Source organism: Podarcis bocagei, assembly GCF_964188305.1.
Source record: "Podarcis bocagei genome assembly, chromosome: 2".
Taxonomy (NCBI): domain Eukaryota; kingdom Metazoa; phylum Chordata; class Lepidosauria; order Squamata; family Lacertidae; genus Podarcis; species Podarcis bocagei.
This window is the reverse complement of record NC_138126.1, coordinates 104,484,485-104,510,865: the sequence shown is the minus strand read 5'-3', so window position 1 is coordinate 104,510,865 and position 26,381 is coordinate 104,484,485. Positions and strand designations below refer to the sequence as shown.

General features: G+C 49.1%; 1 protein-coding gene across 9 annotated transcripts in view; it reads left to right on the top strand.

Annotated features, from left to right (window-relative positions):
* The window catches only part of BAHCC1 (BAH domain and coiled-coil containing 1), a 116,566-nt gene that overhangs the window by 58,670 nt on the left and 31,515 nt on the right, over nucleotides 1-26,381 (top strand). For 5 of the 9 annotated variants that reach the window (XM_081180801.1, XM_081180804.1, XM_081180800.1 and 2 more), the window contains 9 exons: nucleotides 12,152-12,331; nucleotides 16,919-17,041; nucleotides 17,636-19,333; nucleotides 21,065-21,170; nucleotides 21,629-21,733; nucleotides 22,371-22,579; nucleotides 23,423-23,581; nucleotides 23,774-23,985; nucleotides 25,708-26,023. In XM_081180801.1, the coding sequence (XP_081036927.1) occupies nucleotides 12,152-12,331; nucleotides 16,919-17,041; nucleotides 17,636-19,333; nucleotides 21,065-21,170; nucleotides 21,629-21,733; nucleotides 22,371-22,579; nucleotides 23,423-23,581; nucleotides 23,774-23,985; nucleotides 25,708-26,023 (3,108 nt within the window). The remainder of the gene's footprint in view (nucleotides 1-12,151; nucleotides 12,332-16,918; nucleotides 17,042-17,635; nucleotides 19,334-21,064; nucleotides 21,171-21,628; nucleotides 21,734-22,370; nucleotides 22,580-23,422; nucleotides 23,582-23,773; nucleotides 23,986-25,707; nucleotides 26,024-26,381) is intronic. The other 4 variants (XM_081180803.1, XM_081180802.1, XM_081180807.1 and 1 more) reach the window with 4 other exon arrangements.

Genomic DNA, 26,381 nt, shown 5'->3' with positions numbered 1-26,381 from the left:
CCGCACAGCCCCCAGAGGCTGGGGCTGGGTGAGGCCCTCCCCAGCGCAGCTCTTCTGGGGAAGTCAAGCTTGAGCCCAGTGACCTGTGTCCTGGGCTCAGCTACAACTTTCCAACCACCAGAATAGCCTGTTCCCTTTTCTGTAATGGCTCCTGAACCTGAAACAGGAGTGGGAAAACCCCCGCTCAGCTGCTTGAGTTCACTCACTTGAGTTAATCATGAAACAACACACAAGGTAGCTTAGTTGGCTAGAGCGTGGTGCTGATAATGGCAAGGTTGCAGGGTCAATCCCTGAATGGGACAGCTGCATATTCCTGCGTTGAAGGGGGTTGGACTAGATGATCCACGGGGTCCCTTCCAACTCTGATTCTATAGGGAAAAAGAGTTGGGCTTCCTCACTTCTGGCCATATTGTCCTTGTTTCCACTCCTCAGATTTGTTCTGTTCAGACACCTCAGTCCACTGGGCACCCAGCCGCCCCCTCTCTCACACACCCCCGAAACCCCTTTTGCTTCTGCCTCACTTGTAGGCTTCCCCCATATTGCCATTTCATGCCCAAGTCAGGGCCTGTCTGCTTTGTATAACCTCATATAGTTCTGTCACGTCTCTCAGGATCAATCTGTAGTTTCAGTGCCTGTTGTATTTCAGCCCGGCTGAAGTGGTTATTGAAATCTAGCTGGACAATTATAGTTCTTAGCATTTATATAGCGCTTTTGACTGTGGAAGGCTCTCGGGAAGCTGCCATTTTTCATCTGTGTGTTTCGGTCTTCATTGCATTCTGAGCCTCCAACTTTGGCAAAGAAAGTACATAGGGGCACCATTTTCCCCTCAAGTTAAATATATCAACCAACTATCCCTCCCTCCCTCCTGGTGTTTGATTAGGTGAGAGACATATGAGTTGCGTTTGATTTGTGTATCTATATCCATAGATATATATCTAGCTGCATGTGCACGAGTGCATTTGCAGCACAAAAATGTAGTTTTTTCTCGATCTGGAATCCATTATGCAGCCATCTCCAACATGTTGCTTCCAAACGAGATTGATTCCAGATCCTGCCATCCACAAAGGTGGGTGTGGTTACTTGATACAATTTTGAAAACCCTCCCCTTGATTAGGTTAGCTATTCTTTTCCCTCCCTGCATGTGCCCCAGGTGAATGAAGAAGGAAGGGGTGATTGCAATCTTTAGTATACACAACAGCATCACTGGCTACATCCATTTTCATCTGTTTTCAAATGGACACAATGCAGGGAAATGCAGAATCAATGTGCAATGAGCTATTATTTTCAGAATGAAAGCAGTTTCTCAAATAGCGCTTTTCAGGGGCAAAAAAATATGCAATAGATCTTGATTGTGTGTAGACTGTAAAAACAAAACAAAAACCAGGTATTCACTTCCCATTGATTCAAGTATAAAGTATTGTGCGTATGTATCCTATGTATTTGTGTGTGCATATAAGTATATGTTGTGTACTGTGAAGTATATCTTTATGGATGAACTGCTGCTTTGTCTGAAATAATCAATCACATTTATCCACGGAGGGCATAAATGCTCAGTTTTTAATGTCGGCTTCTGCTAGAATGGTTGTTCTGTAACTCAAAAGCTGGGACCAGTGAAAGATCTACATTATCTACCATTTTCTACCATTTCTACATTATCTACCATTTTCATTTGGCAGTACCTTTGCCAAGTGTTGTTAAAAGGAAAGTGAACAAGGAGTTGTCAGCTCAAACTATGAGAGTGTGAGCCCAACTCTCTTGGGGCGGGAGGGGTAGGAGTTTGTTGCTGGTTCAATTATTCTAGGTTCTAGAATAAATTCCAGCAAACCTTCCCCCCCCCCCGCCCCTCGAACTCACAAACTTATTGAGTGTGTGAGCCACAGATGTCTGAGATTCTAGCATGGCTAGGCTGGGGTGGTGGCGGGTAGGTGGGTGGGGAGAGAGATGTCCCACCACTGCTTTTAAACTCTAAAATTGCTTTACAATTCAGAACAATGAGGAAGCTGCACATCGAATCAAGGAGACCCACAGAAAACAGGAGATGTGGGCTGGCTGAGTCACAGAAGGCTTGTCAGGTAGAGAAATGAGAGGCTAAGACGGATGGGTTTGGAGCTGTGCATTGCCGTGCAGCAACAGGGCAGGCATGAATGGGTGCTGTTTGCCTCAACAATGGCAATCAAGGCAGCTGCCTTTGTAAGCCAGGGCAGCTCTACAGAGAATGTGTGTGTCATGCGCTGTTTGAATTGATGCTTCCAGGGCTGATAGAGTTGCCTCAGTAACATGGGGTAAGTGGGGACAACCTGGGCTTATCCCATTCCCCGGTTTCCGCCCCATTCACTTAATGATCTGGCCGCAGCGGTGGGGTCCCTTCCCTGAAGCCCAAATAAAGCTGCCAAACGAGAGTTTCAAAATAAAAAAACACCATGAAGCAATGATGTCTTGAAATATGGACTTAAAATGTGGTTGGAGGTTATTTTGGGCAGTAGAGGGGACGTTTGGGATGATCTGGAGAAAGGGGCATTGCCTCGAAGAACGAGGGGCAGCTGCAGTATCCAGCAGCTCTCAGTGGCCAGTTAGATAACTTCATCCAAGCCTCAGTGCAAATTAGCCTCTTCCCTTTCGCGCACACTGCAGAAGCTGAGCTGTTTGGAGAGGAGAGAGTTTGGAGCTCAGAGCCCAGGACATCCCAAATATCACACACACTCTCGCAGAAAAGTCATGCAAGCCTCCCACTCTCAGCTAGCCTGTCGTCGTCTCTCACCAACTTCCATGCTCTTTTTCACGCTGGAAATAAGATGGCAGACGGGCTGTGGATGGACTGAGGGGCACCAGCCAAGGCATGTGCGGGGCAAGGAGTGCATGGCTTTGGGGCAGAAAGGGGCGTTGCGGATTCATGCCATGGGAAGACTAGGAGCCCTGGGCTTCTCTTGCGGGTGGGGGGCGCCTAGTGACACCTGGAAGGTTTTAAGTGGGAAATAACAGCCACCTTTTGGGTCAGAGTTGAAGGGCATTAGTGTAGCTATGAATGATGGGAAAGGAGCCCAGCCCCGAGGGAGCAGCAACTGATAGCTCAGACTGAGTACTGTAAAGCCTTGGAATAAGGGATGCTGTAGCCCTGGCTCGGTATCCTATTAGTGTCCAGTCTGGAGCTGATTGCTTTGTTTAAATATGATTCACTGGTGGCTCCACTGATTCACATCAGGAGATCCTTAGGTGCGGCTAGCAGAATGTATCCATTACAAAGCAGCTGAACGGGCTTGGCACCGGCCTTGATGAGCCCTTCAGTCAGACTTTTCAGAACATTATTATCTAGCTCCAAGGAAAACCTCCCTCCTTTGGCCTAGCTTACAGAGCAGGGCTTGTTGCCTCAAACACCTTGTATTTAGGGGGAGGCGGTGTTGCTCCCTTGGCACAAGTGAAATTAAGCACACCACTGCTTCCAAACAATGCCTCCCCTAGCTGGCACGTTTTTCCACTGGGCTGGCCACAGCTTGGCCAGAGGACAGGTGCTGTTCTTGCTTCCTTTCTGCTGGCTGTACACTTTTTTTCGTGCACTTTTCTTGAGTCGTAATGTCTAGAATCTGCAGGATCACAAAACCTTGCAACAGTTTGTCCCTGCCCTGGACCAGAAACCACCAACATACCTCTTTGTGAACTCGAATTCCCTAAGGTAATTGGATTGGGCACCTTCTTCCAGCCCTTGAAAGTTGAAATCAGGCATCCGTGTTGGAGTTCCTGATCCTTCCAAATGAAGACTGGACTTCCTCATCCACAGTTGCCCAGAGTACCACATGCACTACTTTTCAGCAGCGCATCATCTGCCCCTGTTGTGTGTTGTGAGGCCCGCCCTGGAGATTGGCACAACAGTTAAGGAAATCCCTATTCAGAAAAGGAGATGAAGAGAGTGGCTGCTTGTCCCACAGTTTTGGGGTTCTGAAAGTTGGCTTTCGGCTAAGCTGTTGTTGATTGCTGTTTTATATGAACTTTTTTTTTTGTCCTGGTCTGCTTCTGCATGCAAAGTGCCTGTGTTTGACCAGGACCTGTGCTTTGCTCTTATTTTAGTGTCAGGGCTCAGCTCTGGCATACGGGAAGCAAATGTGAGAGTGAGTCCAGTGGGTGGTTTGGGAACAATAGGTACTGCAACATCCTGAAGCAAATGAGTAAACCTGATTTGTAGTCTGGATGAGACACCACTGGAAGCCTCATTTAGGGCACACATAAATAAATTATAAGAACATCAGAAAAGCCTTGCAAGATCAGACCAGAGGCCCACCTAGTCAGCCCACAGTGGCTCGCAAGCAGGTTTTGTGTGCAATAGCACTTTCCCCATCTTGTTTTCCCCATGCTGCTTCTGGCAATAGAGACAGAACATAGCAATTGTGGCTAGTAGCCTCTGACAGACTTAACCCTCCATGAATTTGTCTAATCCTCTTGTGAAGCTCCAAGCTGGTAACCATCACATACAGTAAATAACTAAAGGAAGGAATGAGTGCCACTGAATTTGTGCAAAATGGTTTTTCCTCTTCATTTAAAAAAAAGAGAAAACAACCAATAGCCATAGATCTGTGGTTGGAGTTGCAAACAAGCTGAAAGACTCAAGACTTCTTCCTTTAGAAACCTGACACTTTCCCCTTCCTTGTCTCCTTACTCTGACATCATGAATGAATTTATGGTAATTCTTGCCCAGTGGTGAAAGGGGGAAAGTCCCCCCCCCAGTGTTGTTTTTAAGGTGGAAATTCCTGTTTCCTGCAACTCATTTGAAGGGTTGGGGAACCAACATAGCCTGGTTTTTTCCACAGACAGTGGTGGATGGCGTTCCTCCTGGTCATAATGGTTTGCTTGCTAAGATATTTGGATTCTGCTTCTATGAGGATTTTATAAGGATTCAGATTATTATTTTTCCTGGTTTCCAGTGGCCAGAGAGAAGTAAAATCCCCTGTAGAGCTCTGGTTTACTGACTAAAACCACAAAGAGTTTGAATCAATGGAAAAACATGGGAAGCAGTTGCTTTCTCAGCCTTTGTTGTGTTACTCAATGAATATTCCTTTCCTAGACCTGCTTTTGCCTCCTGCATCCACATCTTGTAATGATGTAAAGCAAACTGAATTTCAAGAATTTAGTGGGATTGGACCTGGAATTCCCTTTTATACAGGCAGACATTCAGTCAACAACGGCTTTGAGGAGACGGATGCTGTGCTTCTTAAAGAATTGAATTACAAAAGCAGGGTAGGGTGGGAGTTGGGGGCAACTGAGCCTTAGTGGGCCCAGCAAACAAGATCCACCCCACCTTCCTTGAAACTTCTATGCTGAAAAAAGCAACCTGATCTGCAGAAATCATCTGGCGTTATCACTTGCTAATCCCTGCAGATCCCTAAGATGTTGCTAAAGGCACAGGTGCAGAGCCCAGTAAAATAGTTGGAAACCCTTCTTCCCCAGCCATGTTGCCACCAGACCCCAAGAGAGCCTTTTGAAATTCAATTTGAAAGGCAAATTTATCAGAGCAACTATCTGCAGCAAGCCCACAGCTCTTACGCACATTTAACTTGTGCTCATTCAGCTTGGCAATTATACTGGGGGAGGAGGTGGAGAGAGAAAGGGGCAACCGTCTGGGGGAAAAAGACTTTGGCAATCCCACCCGCCATTGAACCCAATGTGTTTTCAACTTACACAAGTTTTAGGTGCGGATCCCCAGAACATAAACCCTGTATAAGTTGCGGGTTTACTGTATGCACCAACAAGCTGTGAATTGCTGGTCATGTGAATTAATACAGCGGGGGGAAAAGGGGACAGCACCAAAACTACAGGTGAGGAAAGGAAGGAGGTGGAGACTCAAAATGATTTGATATCAAAAAAACCCAATAGGTTTAGGATGATTCTTTTTTCATGTATGGAATAATATATCTTGTCTGTGTCCATCCTTAGGGTCATTCCGTCCCAGAAGCGAACATCTCCATTCAGTTATGTGTTTTCCCCCTTTCCTTTCCTCTCAATTATTGTATTTTTGGCTCGAAATGACTGGGAGGAGGGAGTTGCCCAGAGATGCGTTTCCAGTTCATGGGATCCAGGGGCTCCAAGCGGAGCGCGAGAGGTTTGGCTAAGGATTTGGCTGTTTGAGGAGTGGGTGGGAAACTGGAGAGGAGCTGATCAGCTGCAGAGTCAGGGGAGCAGACACTGCCAGCAGCTTGTGACTCACAGGCTGGGAAACGCTGGCAGGCGTGAGAGAGCTGAGGCGGGGGGCTCCGTTCTCAGGGAGACGCAAGCCAAGGCGCCGCACCACGGCTTCTCAGATAGGCTCGGCCTAGAAACAGGAACCGCCTCCCTCCCCATGCCAGGACCAAGTGCTCCTCTCCTCCGTTCCTATTTATCCGGTCTCCTTGGCAGCTCGGCCTGAGAGGGCAACTCTTTTGCCCTGAAACGGCTTCAGAGTCCGTGGGGGCTTGGATACACGGCGGGGGTGGGGAAGTTTTATTTTCTGCAATGCATCCTGGGTTTGTCTTAGGCCTGGTAGTACTGCCCATACTCCACACACAGCTGTGGAAAAGCGGGATGGGAGAGGACAGGGAGAAGTACCGTAGCAACCACAGCTGCCGGAAATGGCACCGATTCAGCGGGATGGGGAACCGTGGGACGCAGAATGCTGTGTGGTCTGAGGCTGTGCTGCCAAATGGGTGGAGGTGCTAGGAATGCATGGCCACCGGCTTCCTGATTTGAAATTGTAGCTGCAGATAAGGTTGCTTGTTGAAGCGGGGAGCTGTAGAGCACAACACTCCAGAGCCAGGCTAATGGTGGCGCGGGCCTTGCTTTTTAATTGTCAGCTGTTTATTATACAGTGGTACCTCGGGTTAAGGGACATGGGTGGCGCTGTGGGTTAAACCACAGAGCCTAGGACTTGCTGATCAGAAGGTCGGCGGTTTGAATCCCCGCAACGGGGTGAGCTCCTGTTGCTCGGTCCCTGCTCCTGCCAACCTAGCAGTTCGAAAGCACGTCAAAGTGCAAGTAGATAAATAGGTACCGCTCCAGCGGGAAGGTAAACGGCATTTCCGTGCGCTGCTCTGGTTCTCCAGAAGTGGCCTAGTCATGCTGGCCACATGACCTGGAAGCTGTACGCCGGCTCCCTTGGCCAATAAAGTGAGATGAGCGCCGCAACCCCAGAGTCGGCCACGACTGGACCTAATGGTCAGGGGTCCCTTTACCTTTACCTTTTACCTCAGGTTAAGTACTTAATTCATTCCGGAGGTCCGTTCTTAACCTGAAACTGTTCTTAACCTGAAGCACCACTTTAGCTAATGAGGCCTCCTGCTGCTGCCGCGCTACCGGAGCATGATTTATGTTCTCATCCTGAAGCAAAGTTCTTAACCCAAGGTACTATTTCTGTGTTAGCGGAGTCTGTAACCTGAAGCGTATGTAACCCGAGGTACCACTGTAATGCTAGGTGTGTGACGGGACAGGGGGGGGGGGAATTTGGCCAGGAGCTTCTACAAGCAGGCTAGTTGTACGCCGATCAGCAGTTTTGCCTGTAGCCCATGTAAAGTGGGTTTGGGCATGTGCACATGTGCTCATTGGCCCCAACCACTCTTCTGAGTTCCAAGATTGAGAGAGGTAATTAAACCTGGTACTGATTTCTTGATTTATGGATTGTTCTAGCGGTACTTCTGTGCTAGCTGTTCACTCTGGAATAACCACATCTTGTTCACTTGCTTTTACAGAGAATCTATATTATAATGTCACCAAATCATTGCCCTCGTGTTGTCTGCCGCTTTCAGACTCTAGAAAAATAATAATCACATTTTGGGGAAAGAGCACTCGCTTAAGGTGTAGATTGTGTTAGCAATACGTTTCCTGTTTTTTGTTTGTAAAAAGTGTGGTTTTAATGTGTGTTTGTTATTTAAATATTTATAATATGCACTTCCTTGTGTCAAGGTGGTTGGTAACATACAAAATGCAATAAAACCAGACTATGAATGCCCATAAAACATAAATACAGTGGTACCTTGGGCTACATACGCTTCAGGTTACAGACTCCGCTAACGCAGAAATAGTACCTTGGGTTAAGAACTTTGCTTCAGGATGAGAACAGAAATTGTGATCCGGCGGCGGCGCAGCAGCAGGGAGGCCCCATTAGCTAAAGTGGTGCTTCAGGTTAAGAACAGTTTCAGGTTAAGAACGGACCTCCGGAACGAATTAAGTACTTAACCCGAGGCACCACTGTATAAAGACATCAGTAAGTACTGGTTAGCTAAGAAGTGACACTCATGTTTTAAGGGCCAGCCTAAATAGTATAGTTTTCAGGAGACATCTGAAAGGCAGGGATAGTTCCTGCCAAACGTCTACTGGCAGACAAAGGTCTCTTTGGCCTCTACTGATAGAGGTGGATCAGAGAGAACCCTAGATGCCGTACATGATTCTTCCAACCCTATCCAGAACAGGCAACTAACCTATCTCACAGACCTGGGAACCACCTGCCCCCAAGGCCATTTGACAGTGATATCAGGCAGGTGAACCTATTGCCATGCACCTTCATTGGCACACCCTCACTATTACCTTTCCTGTCAGATTAAATACTGTAACTGGTTTTAAACATAAGACAAAATCATGTGTTCAGAATCTTCCCTTCTCCACCTGCATCGCTGTGTCACACCTTCTAGGATGCATACACACAGGAAAAACTATGCTGCCTCCAGAAGTCTAGAAAATCAATTGCAATTCTGATTGTTAAGTTACTGCAGGATGACAATAGGAGCTACCAGCCAAACTAGAGAGACAAACTGGGCACGCCCCTATGATGCCAAATTTCCTTTCTGAACTGGTTTGATGAACTCTTGCATTCCCAGGGGGGAGCCCTCAGATCTCCACTGGGTATCTCAGACAAATATACAAAGATGTTGGTGGGAAGAAATGACGGGCATTAAAATTAAGATAAGAAAGTAGTATCCTGATCAGCCCTCAGTCATCTAATGTTATTTAATGCTCAGCATAGCAATAGTAAGGCACAAAATGGGAGATCAGCGTTTTAATTCAGCTAGGATAGCCCTTTAGTGGTGATTCCAAGGACTGGGGTGAGGATCTGTTTTTGCTTACACAATCACTGGCGTACTGTGATGCTCCAGCATGGAATTGCGGGGGGCGGGGACACAAGTGAGCTGCGTTTCCTCTTCTGGGGTTCCTTTATGACATTTGAGGCTGAGCCTGAATATTAGGGAGATATGTAACTCCTGCTAGAAAGAGAAGTGCTTCTCGCTAGTATTTCATTTCCCATCCTCCTTCCTGCCCGAACTCTTGTGTCTTCCCACGTTCTGGGCAATTATATACCGTATTTTTTGCTCTATAAGACTCACTTTTCCCTCCTAAAAAGTAAGGGGAAATGTGTGTGCGTCTTATGGAGCAAATGCAGGCTGCGCAGCTATCCCAGAAGCCAGAACAGCAAGGGGGGTTGCTGCTTTCACTGCGCAGCGATGCCTCTTGCTGTTCTGGCTTCTGAGATTCAGAATATTTTTTTTCTTGTTTTCCTCCTCCAAAAACTAGGTGCGCCTTGTGGTCTGGTGCGTCTTATAGAGCAAAAAATACGGTATCTGCTGACCTTACAAAGCCCTCTCTACTTACTGACTGCATCACCCAGCTGAGCCCTCTAAAAAAACCCACACAACGCCACCTGGAAGAAATACGAGTTCAATAGTACAGCTTTTAGATATTTGGGGTGCGGTGCGGGGTGTTGGTATGCACAAAACAACAACAAACAGCTCTGCCGCTCCCATTCTTTTCCAATACGGTATTTTAAAATTAGGTGTCACTTAATTCTTTTTGTCAAACTCAACAGGAGTTTAGGGATGTTATGGGGTTTGGGCATCCCTTAAGGAAGGAAGTCTGTGGCCCTGTTGGGCAGTTCTGGATCAGGTCTGAGACTCAGAAACTCCCCAGGGATCTCCTTAGTGCTCATAGGTTTGTGCTTAGCCTAAGGGAGAGCCTAAAGTGATAGGCTTTTAAAGCTCCATACTGGGCTGGCTCTCTCACGCCGCCACCGCCTACTCTGATCTGACCTAGTCTCTTCACAATGTCATGTCCAGAAAGGGACTTCCCTAGCTAGTGATCAGGCTCCCACCCCCACCCCAGCTGTGGGGAGAACTGCCTTGGCCCTGCCCTTGTAACCACTTCCCCACACTCATCGCTGAGGCATCCCAGTGGGATTAGCCAGGGAGCGTGGGCTGGCTTAAAGAGAGGAGTACTTCCTGCTTTTTGGCTGGATGCCTCACCAGGCACTCGCCCACGTCAAATACCTAGGGGTAATGACTAAAAGGTCTAGGACCGTTGCCCATAGATAGAGCACAGCACTATTTGCAGGCCTGGCCGGGTGAGCTGCCATCTTTTCTGGTAAGCTTTCCCCTTCACCTTAAGCAACTGTTTCACAGGCAGAAATTTGGTGGTGATGAATTTTCCCATGATGAATTTGAAACCCTGCCAGAAAACACACACACACACACACACACACACACAGAGAGAGAGAGAGAGAGAGAGAGAGAGAGAGATTTTAGTATCTGTAGAGCTGGATAAGCCATTGCAGTGAGTGCCTTGGAAGCGAGAAAAGCAAAGTAGGGGAACAAGCTTACAAACTTTCTGCATTGAGGAGTTTTCCATTGTTAGCTCAAGTCTTTTGCCCTAGCAGGGCCTGGAGCAGTAGCCACCCCTGAAAAAGCCAACCACCTTCAAGAGGTGCTGTTACACCTGTATAGCTGTCCTGCCATCTCACGGGCAGATACAGCCATGATCAGTAAATACAAGGAGTCCCAAGTGTCAGCCATGGATTAATAGTATTTCCTAAATAAACTGTTCTAGAGTCAGTTTTGGCAAGAAATCACAGGCTGGCCTGTGCAGTAACACTGTGCATTGTCTAGGTAAGCGAGTAATGTAATGCAGGTTTACATGAAATCATCTGCTCCCTCCCATGAACTGTGTTCTCTTCACTGAGCAGGCTATTAAATCTCATAGAGCTCCCACGTCACACAGCTCCCATGGGTATGGACTGGTGCACAAGTCGAGCTCCACTACCCTCAGGTGCTTAGCTGATGTGACAATAGCTGCATTTAAGGTTTGCTGCACTGGGGAAGTGGGTTCGGGATGTGTCTCCACAGGTATTTCAAAATGAGACGGGGTCCTCTTTCCAGTGGTTTGGAGGCCCAGTTGCAAGGAACTTGATTGCCAGAGACTCATTGACTCAAAATGTAGGAGGACTGCGTTGTTTCACAGGAACTGTGAGCATGTTTGCACTCTATACAGTAAGCAATTTTTGAATACTTCTTTCTGGAGAACTTGAATCCATCCGGTTCATTTCCCTATGGTTAATTCTCCCTTCCTGGAGTCATTCTGGACATGGAAATGGAGGTGCTCAATATGTTGCATCTGGGTTGTTTTCCTTTGCTCGTTCTGCAGGGCTGGTACATTTGCGTAGAAGCTGCTAGTGTTGAGCTGACGTATGAGTGCTGACAAGGTCACAGGCTTGTATATTAAAGGGTTCTGTATATGTGCCAGCTACTACCCAGGTTTCAAGGCCTAGTGACACATTTACCCACAGTCATTTGTTTCCTGATAAGCTTGTAGATTCACAACTATTAGTCGCAATGGATGCTCCCAGTCTTTCCTTGCTTGTATGCATCTAGGTACCATGCTCAGGAGATGCATCCAGTTTATGATTCTCAGAAGTCTTCGATGGGGATTCACATTAATACCAACTCCTTCCTTGGAGTAGACAGCAGGCAGATGATATTTGCCCACCAAAGCTTGCCAGATTGAGTGGGAAACTGTGTTTTTGCATCCAGGCACTGCGTGTAAAAGCACGTAGGTGGGCTGGAAGTGTTTTCTTTCCTCCTCAAGCCCGGTTCCAGGGACAAACATTTCAATGAACTAGGATTTTTATTCGATTATGATGAGCTAGGTCTTTAAGCAAAAATATGTATGGTGCTATTGCATAAATGTTGCTTTCAGATTAGTGCTTAGGTATTTTATTTGCAAAGTAGCGCACTGTACCATGAGCCTATGAGAAATCGAGAACTCAATAATTGCTACTGTAGAAAGTTTGCTGATCTTCATGCTGTCCATCCATATGCCGACACTCTTTCTTTTTCCTCCCTCTCCCTTCTCTCTTTTTTTGTGTGTGTGCATCTAGCAGGAAGTGGGTTGATGGGAAACTCACCTGCCTCGTCTTTTATGGGCAGCTTCCTCAGCAGCAGCTTGGGTTCAGCAGCACCGCCACATCCCACAGGCCCGGCGTCATCCCCATCAGAACCGGCCTTCCGCGGCCCCCACTCCAGCACTTCCCAGATTTGGTTCTCACACTCCCATGAAGGTAAAGGGGTTTGATGGAATTACTCAACGCTGCCTTGGTGGAATATCCAGAAGCACATGGAAGAGGGGAGCGGTGCTTCTCAATTCCTATAAATCTCTCAGTTCTGCCTGTATTCTATATGTGCACAAATTAAAAGTTCAAATAATAAAGCCAAGAGAGCTGGAATTCTGTGCTGCGACTGCTCACATTCTGCTAACAGAATAAATTATGAAAACCAATACGTATATATAAATTTCCTTAATTCATATATTAGCCCTGTCTCTCTATGTATATGGTATCTTCAAAAATGCAAGTTTTGTGATGGCAGAACAAGATGAATTGGTACAATGGCATACGTGGGAAGTGCGAAAGGAGGGAAAGGTAGGCTTGCAGCATATGGGTCTTTTGGGATTGTGGAGACTTGCATTTGCTGCCCAACCATCCATATTGTCACAACCACAAGGACTAGTAACATGACTTTGAAATAAAAAGAAAAGAAGACGACCAGTATTTTTGTACCAGGCATCCATAGAATATTTTGTGCATGTCAAATTGCAGAAGATACATGACCTTGTTTAGGGAGATCCCAGCATTTGTGAAAGAGAATGGGCCTCATTAATATTGACTCGAGTTTAATTCCGTATCATTGCATGCCCCATTCTTAGGAAGGAGGGGGAATAAAGTGTCAGAAAGGAACATTCTAGCCCAGGGACCAGGCCTATCTGTTTGAGAGCCGGTGTGGTGTAGTGGTTAAGAGCGGTAGACTCGTAATCTGGTGAACCGGGTTCGCATCTCCGCTCCTCCACATGCAGCTGCTGGGTGACCTTGGGCCAGTCACACCTCTCTGAAGTCTCTCAGCCCCACTCACCTCACAGAGTGTTTGTTGTGGGGGAGGAAGGGAAAGGAGAATGTTAGCCACTTTGAGACTCCTTCGGGTAGTGATAAAGCAGGATATCAAATCCAAACTCCTCCTCCTCCTCTTTGTCTTCTTCTTTTTCTTCTTCTTCTTCTTCTTCTTCTTCTTCTTCTTCTTCTTCTTCTTCTTCTTCTTCTTCTTCTTCTTCCTCCTCCTCCTCCTCTTCCTCTTCCTCTTCCTCTTCCTCTTCTTCTTCCTCCTACTCACCATTGCTTGAAACTCTTGCTGCCTAGTTGTAACTCCCTAAATGAGAGTTGGGGAACCTGCCACCCCCTCAAGATGTTGCTGGACTCCAGCTCCCTTCATCCCCAGCCAACATGGTCATTGGTCAGGGATGATGGGAGCTACATTGAAACTACATCTGGTGGTCCAAAGGTCCCTCATCCCTTGTTTAAACTGTCCTGTCATGGAAGCCCAGAGGTGGGGCCTTCCCCTTGTATATATGCTGGCAGGGTGTTGGAGAGGAAGAGGGATAAGTAAGCAGGAGGGAACAATGGGGTTGTTTGCATTTTCTCCTCACTTGTGAGCTAACATTTTCCTTCTTTTTAGCTGCAGGAATTCCCCTAAGATTTCCCAACTGGCCCCCTACTCCCTTCCGGTTTTTTTTGTTTTAATTGAAAAAAGGAGGAGGAACTTGGAAAATACTTTTAGAATGAACTTGCTGCAGTGGGGTTCCCAGCTTTGCTGCCCCTCACTCCCACCAAACCACCCCTTATCCTGGCCCCCAAATTCCCAGCCAATGCTCCCAGTCTCCCTCTCCAGTTATTCTGTCCTTCCATCCTTAGCTTGTGGGTGCAAGAAAGAAAAAAAATGTCCCGTTTTTGTGTTTCGTGTGTGACCCACAGCCCTCCCCTGGGGGGGGGAGAGAACTAGTCTCCCCCGTTCCCCAGCCGTCTCTGCTCCCAAACCACAGGTCTTCCTTGAACCCCCTCCCTCCCTGCCTTGGTCCCATTCCTGGCCGCCCCAGCCGTGCTGCGATGATGCTTGTCCCAACTCTAGCTACCCTAATTCTTCGCAGTGTGCTTTCTTCGCTTCTCCCTCTGTGTCTCCTGTGGTGACTCGCTCTCGCTGAGCCCTTCCCCCAACATCCTCCCCTCCGTGCGAGATGCAGAAAGTTCAAGTGTGAGCGGCAAGGTGCTGCTGGCACGGTGCCCTGGCAGCCAGCCCGACTGCTAGTTTGAACGGCTGCCAGCTGGCTTCCGGCATGCTGGGGCTGCTGGGAGGGGGGGTGGGTCGGGGTGCAGGCAATGCTCTCGGCATCATGCTGACGGGCGGCCTGTCCGGGGGGGTGGTGGATGGGGGTGGGGCAGCGGGGCTGAAAGTGCTGGTGTGTGGCTGACTGGGGAGATTAACTTGGGCAGACAGACAGAGAGAGAGAGAGAGGAATAAAGAGAGTTGGCTGCCTCTTCCTCCTAGAGAGGAGTCTAACAGACAATGGCGACGCTCAGACAAGGGTGCAGGTTAGGGTGGGAGCCTTTGGTGGCTTGGCCTGACACGCTGCACGTAGTGATTGCCACCGCTCAGATCCTAGCCCTGGGAAGCTGTGAGTCACCAGCGAAAGGAGCGTGGAAAAACTTTTCCTTGGGACTCTGCTGTGTACAGTGTCTGAGGAGATGTCTGTTGGGATTATTTGGGCTAGCTCTCATTATTATTAGTCATCTCTATAAATTGCAGGAATATATATATATATATATATATATATATATATATATATATATATACACACACACGTATATGTGCTCTTAGTAATGCAAAGTCTTTTCCATTCTAATTTTCAGGAGGACAACCACATACCTATTAATATAGTTCAACATACTAAATAAAAAGAAAGAAAGAAAGTGAAATACTGTCTAGCTCAGTGAGTCCCAAAACTCTGGTCACTGGCAGTTTTTGAACTACAATTCCCATCATCCCTAACCACCAGCCCTGCTAGCTCGGGGTGATGGGAGTTGTAGTCCGGAAACAGCTGGAGACCGAAGTTTGGGAAAAGCTGGTCTAGCTGAATGCACGCATCTTATTCCCCCCCCCCATTAATAAAGTACATGGCACTTTACTTTTTAAGTGGTACTTTTAGTTTTCTTCCCTCAGAGCAAACAAAAACTTTGTTCTTGTGTTCGCCAGTTTATTCCTACCAATATTAAACACCCATCTTTTTGGCCAATCCTTCAAATTGGTTTCCTTACTCTGAATTGTAGCAAGAGGCAGTTTCAGTTTCTGAAGTGCTTATAGTAGCAAGCATTCCTGTATTCTCCCCCAAATCTCTAGTTTGGTTTTAGTTTTCCCTTTTTTTAAAAAAAATGCACATTGCTGTTCCATCTCACAATATTAGTGAGATGTGTCACCCCTGATTCCTCTCATTTTACTAAGGAGGGAGCTGAGGTTAAGTTGTACAGAGTTGAGGTATTTATCTAAAGTCACTGCAGATGAAGTCTCTGGAGGAGCCAGGAACTGGGCCCACGTCCCCCTGAGCGTTAACATCCAAAACCCAGAGCTAGCGTTCGTCAAGGCTGCAACAGGCAGTTCACCTTGGTGCCCATCAAAACGCTTGGCTCTCCCCTGCCTTCCCTCCCAAGTAAAATCCTTAGCTGCAGCATTTGACACCTTGACCCAGACACAGACTGGCAGGAAGCCAGGAGGATACAATCCTAGTAAAGGTTGTAAAGTCAGTGACCGTGTTTATTTCATGCCTCTCTGGTAACTGCTGCACAGGAATGGATTCAGGTGCATATGGTAGCTCCAGGTTCTTTAAGATCTGGGCTATTCAAGTTAATATTTGAAGACGTTTCTAGCCTGCAGAGAGACCCCATCAGTGTGGGCCTGAGAGCATGTATTTTCAATCCCTTCAGCGGCTCCGCATTTGCCCCAGACGGCATATTCACTTATTCATTGCCTGACCCCACCGGCACATTTCCTCCTCTACCAATCCCATTTATCCATTCTCTCTATCGATTCTCAAAGCATTATTATTATTATTATTATTATTATTATTATTATTATTATTATTATTATTATTAATTTATTGGTAAAGCTGAAACCATGATGTGGAATAAATTATTGCAAATAAACCTAGAGGTGCTTGATTTCCATAATTAGTCACCCTGGTGCAGAACTTGATTTATTTATTCCTACTGTATTTATTTAAGCACAGGAGCATGCCCCAGCCTTGTGAAGAGGCAAGTGGAGGTTTTTTGCCCCCCCCCCCCAACTGCACATAATTGTGGGACTAATATTCGAGATATCCGTGCTAAATTTTATGAAGAACCCAGTGATTCATCAGGATTTTCTTGTGCTCATGCTATAGGGTGTTTTCATTCCCCCAAACAGCCTTTGTTTCATGGGATCCCCCTTCCCAAAGAGTCCCATGGGAGCTTCTTCTGCCCAGCCTAGCACCAGAGGAGTTTTCTGCTGTGGTACCAACAATTTCGGACTACCTTTCTATTCACCTCTTGCTGTTTGAAAGCCAGATATTTCCCAACACTGAGCACTGGGTGTTTATTTGTACTGCCATAATAAAAATCTGTCTTAACAAATGTTTTGAATATCATTCCCCACCCACCCACCACTGGCAGTCTACTTTTGGCATTTATGGTACATAGAGACAGATCAGACTTAAAGGCCCAAGCCAGGGACTTGACTACATGACCGCTGTGTTGTGAAGCCAGCATTTCATTCCTCGCTGCCTCTTGTTTTAGCTCCAGGTTACCCGAGGTTCTCCGGGAGCTTAGCATCCACTTTTCTTCCCATGAGCCACTTGGATCACCATGGAAACAGCAACGTCCTGTATGGCCAGCACCGTTTCTATGAAAGCCAGAAAGGCAAGTGTTGAGTCATGGTTGGGATTGCAGGGAAACGTGCAGATACGCCCTTCTAAAGGGGTAGAAGAACCACTACAAAGTCCGGCGCCTTATCAAGGGCACAGATTTGGGAGGCAGCTGCACAGAGAGGGAAGGGAATAAGGAGTTGGTTTTTCTGTAACTGAAGGGCATCTGAGGCCAATGCCACCATCCCAGCACAACATCTTTAGTCTCTGCCTTGCAAGTGGCACAATTCCTAAAAGAGAGCTATTGCAGCATGCAAGCAGGAGAGACTAGAACCTTTAGACTTGCTTGGGCAACAAGGCATGGGGGATATTATTATTATTATTATTATTATTATTATTATTATTATTATTATTATTATACCACCCTATACCTGCAGGTCTTAGGACGGTTCACAACATAAAACCACAATATGCAAAATACACAATAAAAATAAAAAGAAGAACCCAATAAAACCTTCTGCTCCCCAACACATTTTAAAAGGGCATTGGATGTCAATCAATATTTATAGGGGAGGAAGAGATGGGGTGTTTGCCTGGGGCATTATTTCTCGAAGGAGATGCTTCCTAACCACTTTCCCTCTTTCTCCAGACAATTTCTACCTGCGGAACCTACCGGCTCAGCCCACCCTACTGTCAGCCAATCACAACTTCCCCAGCATTGCCCGGGCCGCACCAGGGCACCCCATTGGCTCCTGCAGCCGGGACCGGGAGGCAGGCCACGGGCAAAAGTGCCACAAGGACTACGAGCGCTTTGTGCTGTCCAAGGGGGACAAAGGGGCCAAGGGCGAGGGGAAGGACCGGCTGGCCGAGGAGGAGGTGGCGGCCAAGGAGCGGCACAAGCTGGGGATGCCCATGACGCCTGAGGCCAACTGCAAGGAAGGGGCTCCCCAGCGGGGCTCCTGCGACAACCGCCCCAAGCACCTGCCCTCCTGCCTGCTGAGCTCCAAGGTGCTGAACGGCGACTCGGGCAAAGCCGTGCTGCCCAGCTGCGGCGGGGGCATCCTGCCACGCCACGCGGGAGCCCAGAGCCGCTGTGCCAAGGACCTTGGCCACCACGAGCCTCCCCAGTCCTACAGCGAGTGCCTGGAGCGGCGTCAGATGCTGCACCACTCGGTTTCCTACACCGTCCCGTCAAGCCTGCCCACCGGGCCCCCGGCCTTGAGCACGACCACGGGCAGTTTCCCCTGCCTGCAGCTCCACTCCAGCCCTGACGGGATGTGCCCCCTGCAGGATAAGGCCGGCCGGGAGCTGCGGATCAGCGGAGCCACCTTTGTGCCTTCCGTAGGCCACTTGACTGACAAGAGCCGCTCCTTCCAGGTGCCCTCTGAGCCCTGCGAGGGGAAGGAGCGCCCCCACGACGTGGGCCCCGAGCACCCACCCCCTTACGGGAACCACCCTTTCTCTCACCTCAAGGTGGAGGGCAAAGCCGAGCGGCGGCTGGACTGGCCGCAGAATTCCAACGCGGCCCGCCTCAAAGGCCTGGAGTACCTGAACAGCACGGGCTCCGACGGCCATTTTGGGAGCTTAACCCACCAGCCTAAAGGCGGGCACTTTGAGATGGTGCCCCCTCAGGACTGCGCGCGGCCTAGCCCTCAGGAGACGCTGTGCAAACTCAGCCAGTCCTGCTGCACTTTAGACAAGGCCCCCAAGGAGCCGCCGACGCCCGGCACCCAGAAAGTGGCCCGCATCCGCCACCAGCAGCACTTGCAGACGGAGATGGAGCAGGCCGGGGTCCACGCAGAGTCCAAGCGCAAGTCCATGGAGCTCGGCTCTCTGGGCTACAACGGGCCGCACCTGCCGCCGTGGCCGGTGCAGGGCCAGGGGCCTCCTCCTTTGCCCATGGTGGAGGAGAGGAAAAGCTCCTACCTGGACCCTTTCAGCAGCAGCCTCCAGCAGGCCGCACTCATGACTCAGGGCTCGGTGCTCACCCAGGAAATGCAGGCGCCGCCCGACGACGTGTCGGCCATGAAGAACCTGCTGAAGTACAGCAACCAAGCACTTATCGTGGGGCAGAAAGCTCCTTTCGTGGGACTAGGCAGCCTCAAGGGCAGCTGCGCCCACCAGGACGGGGGCAAGTTCCTGGGCGCCAAGGGCCAGCAGGAGATGGAGCGCCCGGACTGCGCCCGCAGCAGGGAACACGAGCTGGGACATGGGGACGGCGAGGTGCGCCAGCCTCCCGTGGGCATCGCCGTAGCCGTGGCTCGGCAGAAGGATACGCTTAGCCGGCCCGAACCGGCCTACGGCTCCAGCTCCAGTCGGCAGAGCAGGGCTGCCATGGGGCTCAAAGGTAAGATGGGGGGGCAACTGCAACAAAGTCCTTGTTTGGGGGACAGGGCCATTGGCCCCTCCCCAACATCATGCTGTCCCTGATGTCTACAGACCTGCATTGCGGGTGCCTACATGCACTTAATCACTAAACTGGGGCTCCCCAGACTTTTGGTGTTGATGGGCACATTTGCAAACTGTGGTCAGCAATACTCACATGCCCATGTGTGCAACCACAGCCCAGCAAACACTACATACTGTTCTTTGGGTCTCAGTAGAATGCTTCTTTTAAACCTATTTTCAGTGGGGAGGGGGACCCTGTGGGTACACATGCTTCCATAGGCAGCACCTTGGCACCTCCTTCTCCAGGCGGTTGGGGGATCCTGAGCAGTCAGGAATGCACACCCATTCAGTTCCCTGGTCTAGACAACTGCAGTCCCCAGCATGTAGGCCCTACATGGGTCTGGGTCGGTTAACTGGGAGAGATGCAACGCCATTGGCTTCCCACCGTGCGCCATTCCCAGACTTGCCACACACACTCCTATTCCTGATTTGGCTGCTAAGTTCTTGGAATTCATTGTCTAGCCATCTGCGTTTGATTTATCTCAAACACAGGATTTTCTGATAAGCCGTCTAGTGAGATTCCTATCTGTTTAATTTTTACATTCGGTCTATAACGCAGCCGCAACCGGAACTGAAACGTTAGCAGCTACGCTTTTGTTACTAGAAGTCTTTGGTTAAGTTTCGAGGCGTAGGGCAGCAGAGGGACACAATTTGGCACGCCAGATTTTTATTGAAGGAAAACTGATTTTGAAGTCTTTCCGTGGCCTGATTGAAGGCATTTATACAAACTGGGATCCCGTATAGTAGGGTAGCTGCTCTCAATATATGGGTGGCCAGGGGCAGGACTAGGGAGCTGTGCCATGCCGCTCCTTCCACATGCAGAGCCCCTTTAACATAGAAAGGGAAGGGGCTTCAGCCCATAGGCTTCTGCAGGATTTAACTTCCTTCCACAGGGCTTGTAAGACAGAGCTATTCCGCCTGGCTTTCAATTTGAACTTAGCCTGATCTTTTATTCCCCTTCCTTCCCTCCCCCTCCCCTTTTTATGAAGATTACCCGCTCTGGGATCCCACAACTAATTCTCCCCTGGTCTCCTCGTTGGCCCAAATAGGACAAACTTAGCCAGCTAGCCCTGGTGATCATCTAATGTTTATTGGATGGATTTCCCTCCCTAAATTGATTTTTGAATCATGAATGTATTGTTATTCATGTTTTATACTGTATTTTATGCTGTTTTTTGTTGCATCAATTAAGTGTTTTAAATTCGTTGTTAGACGCCCTGAGCCTGGTTTTCTGAACCGGGAAGGGCGGGGTATAAATAAAAAATTGTTATTATAATTATTATTATTTATTAACCAGACCATGGCCTTGCCCTCCCTCCTATCCGAGAACTCTCATTCCAGACTTGCAGCCCCTGGCGCTTGAGCTGCAAGCTCACTTTTATAATTCCATGCCGAGTTCTTAAAGAGGGGCCTGTGCTCCATCCCTTATTCTTTAAGTTCCAACCCCACCCTGGAGTGGGAGATGGAATGCAGAAGTGAGGTGCTCCTGTGACCTTCCTTTCTCCTGCCTCCTGCTCCTTCGCTTCCTGCCCCTGCTCGTGTCGCCAGGAAAAAAGATGCCAGCCCTTGGGGAAGTCCTGCCAGAAGGTGATAGCTAATCTTACCTTTTCCGTTCTTCTTTTCCTGCAAGCTGGTGCGGCACGGCCTGTGCATGTCATTGACCTGGATGCCGAAGAGGAACGGAGCCGGCTGTGTGAGGAGCGCCTGGGGCTTGCTGGGAGAGATCTCTTGATCCAGTAAGGGCGATTTGTGGTGCTTTATGGTTAGGCTGGAGAGGCTTTCAGAAGGCCCACCTGCATCTTGGAAGCACAGTTGTTGCTGGCTGCCTTACATCTGAGGGCAGGAACTATCAACTTTGTATTGATCTCTAAGCCACTCTGGGCTGGCACCAGGCTTGAGTGGGTCCTGTTAGTAGTAGGCCCTTACCTTGCACCAACATAGGCCCCTGTCTAGGTCAAATGTTGCCACTTCCCCTTCAGAGTCCCTGCTGCTGCTGCTGGCACTTTCCTTTACCTCCTCCCAGCAGAGGTCTTTATTGGTAGCGGTGCATATTACACTTCCCGGGAGTGAGAGGCGAGCACTGGCTTGGCGTTCTTCTGTGGCGGCGGCTGCCACATTGCATTTCCCAAAATGCAGTGCCTGCTGCCAAGCGTTGCATCTTGGGAAATAAATCATGGTGGTCTCTCTTCCACAGAACGAAACAGAGCCAGTGCTTGCCTCCTGTAACAAGCAGAACTGTCTGCCACCATCAAATAACGAAACAAGCACCACTCCCAATAAACAGGGAGAAGGCAGTGAGGTGAGTTAGGGAAATTGCAACAGCAAGTATAATACGATCTCAACTCATTTCTGATGTTGGCGGGCACTTCTGAGTCCCTGGGTCTTCAGCAGGTGCCTGACTGCGGCGACCTCTGTCACCGGCCTTGGGTCCCTTTTTGGGGCGAAAAATTGGTTTAAATATGTATGGTATCTACCATCAATTGGTATCAAAGCTGGGGAAGGGAGTGCAGTGGGTTTTGCATACAGTGCTCTTAATGCTGGACCCATGATGAGCCTGTTCATGTGATAGCTGGGCTTCTGGTTACTCCAGGAGCCTGACAGTGCCTGACCTTTAGACCTGGAGGCTACAGAATGACCATTACAGGCAAACCACCACCCCACCCCGGTCATTTGCGTGTATTCAACATGTGCACGACTGCACACGCATTGCACCGAATCTGAAAGGGTCCCGAAAATGTCACAAAAGGGGCAGAACAGGGTGTTTGCGGGCTTTTTCAGATGTATTGCAGAACAGAACTCCCATACAAATTTGGAGAGGGGGGCATTGCCTGTACATTACATGATAGCCCACATTGTGTAGTCCCTTTACAGTCCTGGACGATCCTGACCTGTTGCAGCTGACCTACCTTTGTCCCGTCTGATTTTTGATGTAACAGGGATAACAAGGACCTTGTGGAATTTGCCCGCATCCATCCGTCCAGCAGCTGCCCTGGAGACCTTACACCCCACCTGATGATTGCGGGCAGTTCCTCGTTGCAGGCCAGCCAGTTGGGAGGAGACCCAGCAGCCCATACCCACCCGGCTCATACCCACTGGTTGCCCCGGACCCGCAGCCCTTCTCTTTGGATGGGTGGACACTCATACGGTCAGTATTGCTGGGTGTCAACGTTCTACCTAGAACCCTTGCCTAGGCCATGCTGACAGCAGCTCCTCTCCTTATCTTTGGTCCATTTCTGAACTCACTTCATGCCTGATCTACAGTTTTCTACTCTGTTCTCCTGGCAGTTTCAGTTTCCTTCTGTGCTTTCCTGCTGCCCCCATCCCTTGGCGTTGCTTTTAGTCTCTGGATTGCTATTGTCCCGTTATTTGCGACCCCCTGTCCTGCCTGTTTCCTGCCCGTTTTTTTAACTGGTTATTGCGTAAGCCTCACCGTAACCTTTAGCCCTAATTGCTTTCGAGAGCCTAATGCTTAGTGACATTTAGGACCACTTCATATGCTTAAAAAATTCTTGCTTCAAGAAAGAGTCATCTGTACATGCAGCAAAAACACCTGCGTATACATATGATTTTCTATATGGAATTTTATGCGGGCAAAACTAGATTATTGCCTGTCCTATGACTCAACCTTCAGAGGTATTGCAGACCTGGGAGACTTCCTTCTCGGGGGTCACAGCTGATTGTCAGGTAGAGATAGGTGGAGGGGATTCTCCTAGATCTTGGAAGGCCTGTGTGATACATTGTGATCTTCCTAAGTGGATATTATCTGCGTAGTACATATGTGACCTGCTCTCTGCCTCTTGCAGTGGATTTTGGTTTGTCTGCATATGCACGAGAAGCCGAACGCTTCTTGGCCTACCCTGAGGGAACCGTGAAAAAGCAAAGCCTCACTTGGCTCTGATACGATCTCTTTCCCTAGGGAAGATGTGGCTACTGGGAGGGTGTGTTGAGTGGGCTGGGCTTTCTATGTCAAGTGCATTCTTCTCTCTAGGCATCGGGCACCCTGCTCTTCATCAAAACCTGCCTCCCGGCTTCCCAGCCTCTATGCCCAGTGCCATGCAGCCAGTCTTCCCCCTGTCGCAGGAACCACCTGCTCAACTAGTAATCCTGCCTTCTGAGCCTCCAGCCCATGGGGCGCCCCATACCCTGGGTAAGTAGCAGCCAGGCACTAATTGGCTGGCACATCCCACCACTGCTGCTGGATAGTAGCTGGGATGGGGTACACGGGAGCTGCCCCTCTGATGAGAGGAAATGGGTGTGGCTCTCTAATTCAGGAATCAGGGAGGCACCTCCATACTCTCTGGCTTTGTTTACCTCTCTGATTAATCTCCCTGTCTCTCAGCAGCTGAGGTGATGGATCAGGCATCAATTTGGCCACCCATGTATCCCAGCCGGGGGCCTGGCTCTCACCTGCAGCACACAGGGCAACTCCCTGTCTATTCCCGCTCCCAATTCCTGCGTCAGCAAGAACTCTATGCCCTGCAGCAGCAACAGCAGCAGCAACAGCAGCGTGCAGCACAGGCACTGGAAGTGCAGCGGCACACACACAGCCAGGTAGGCGTGCGAAGTGAGGCCATCATCACGGTAACCCCTCTCGGTACCCATCAGGCTTCTCTTGTTGGGCAGCTAGAAAGGATCTGCTTACTGAGGAAGGAGCCTCCTCCCTCTGGGGGACATGGGTAATCTGAGGTCGGGGGGGGGGACACACCAAGGAATCATCAAATATTCTCTCTGCATGAAAGTCTGGGCCACCCATGCAGCTGCTTTGCAAAAGCTCAGCCCCTACAGTCCAGGCTGACACACATTAACACACACGAAGCAAAATGCATTGCAGAAAGATGACTGCAGCTACAGACGACTCACCCACTAAGTAACCCACCATGCTTCAAGGGAAAAGAAATGTGCACACACACACACAGAGAGAGAGAGAGAGTGTTCTCCAGCCAATCTAATCTGATGAGAAATCCCTCACTGGCTCAAAATACGGTGCTTGGCCAGATTCTGAGTGAGTGTAAGAATTTATCTCCTGAGTCATCTCAAAGAAAGTTCTACTGGCTGCAGAGCTACGGTCGTCAACATCCTGCTTCTTGCTGCATGGTGGTGATAGACGCCAGTATCCTATGTGGAAGAACAGCACTCTTCCTGTGGGTGACGACCGGGGCTTGTGTGTGTGTTGCGATTCTGAGCAAGCACTGCAAAAAGCAAATAATAATTATGTTTGGCCTGAGGATCAACCTTCTCTGAAGCTCAGCTCCCCAAATATAGTTGCAAAGATGTGCTTGGAAAAGTGTGGGATTGATGCCTGGAGACATCTTGGAAACCAGAGGGGTGTGGCTGGATGAAAAACCCCAACAGTCAAGAGGATGGGGTTTCTGCCCCCTGCATAGGTTATTGCCTCCTGCTGCCTCAACCAGCAGAAGATAGATAAAATGATCCCTGTTTCCATAACTTCATCTAGGTTGCAGTATTTTGCTTTTTGCTGTTACGGAATCTGAGTTGCTTTGGCTTGGAATCCTGATTTATTTACAGTGGTGCCCTGCAAGACGAATGCCTCGCAAGACGAAAAACTCGCTAGACGAAAGGGTTTTGCGTTTTTTGAGCTGCTTCGCAAGACGAATTTCCCTATGGGCTTGCTTCGCAAGACGAAAACGTCTTGCAAGTTTGTTTCCTTTTTCTTAACACCGTTAATACAGTTGCGACTTGACTTCGAGGAGCAACTCATAAAACGCGGTGTGGTAGCCTTTTTTGAGGTTTTTGAAGACTTTGGTGATTTTTGAAGCTTTTCCAAAACTTTCCCGACACCGTGCTTCGCAAGACGGAAAATTCGCTAGACAAAAAAACTCGCAGAACGAATTAATTTCGTCTTGCGAGGCACCACTGTACTTGGAAGCACACACAGCTCACATCTGCTAGAGTGGCACAGAGCACTAGAATAGGAAACCCCAAATAACCTTCATCGGAAGTGTATCCAGGTTTTCCTTGAACCCATTGTTCCCGACTGAGAAGGGGACACAATCGAAATAAACGGCTACCGATTCAACCCGAGTATAGGATCAGGACTGGGGTGAGGAACCAGAGCTGGTGGGCTGATAAGGACGTATCAACAGGAAGTGATGTGGAACCAGACGTGTTTAGGATTGCAAAGCACTGGGAACAAATGCAAGTCTTAAGATGCATATACTGACTGTATTGCCGTTGGGTTAATTGCCCTTTTGTGAGGTTGGTTGCGTGGGGTTCAGGCACTCGCTGACCCGTCCATCTCTCTCCCCCTTGTAGCGGAAGCCCGAAGAGCCGCCCCCCGAGCTGGAGATTCCAGGCCCCGAGAAGCCACTCAAACCATCCCACAAAGCTGTTGCCTTAAACGCTCCCCCGAAGGGCCTGTCGCCAGCAGCTGCCTGCTCAGCCAAGCTCTCCCCGTGTTGCCACCCGCCCAAATGCCCTGCCCCCTGCACTTTACCTGTCTGCCCTGCTGTGGTGCCACGCTCGCCTGCTGTCAGTCCGGTGCCCTCGCAGAGCTCCACTGGCCCGGAGGCCGAGGACAAGCAGCCTGAAGGGAGGCCAGCCCAGGACTATCCCAAATCACTGGAACCAGGTAGGGATTCGTGGCAGGCTATGCATGGAAGGGGGCGTCGGGAAGAGACACGGTATATTTGTGCACTGCTTGCACCCAATATCGACCACAGGGCTGGTTACTAGCCCATGGCATGGACTCCTTCTCCCTGTAGTAAGTGTCTTGATCTGTGCCCTGCTAGGCATAGGCATCAGCATGTAGTTCAGAGTGCAGTTATTTTACGCAGGCTTTAGCCAACACATTCAAAGTTGGAAAGGGTGCACTTAAAGGCCCAGGAACCGGATGGGCTTCTAGAACAGGGTTTCTCAAACTTGGGTCTCCAGCTGGTTTTTGTGTGTGTGGTTTTTTTTTTTGGGGGGGGACGACTACAATTCCCATC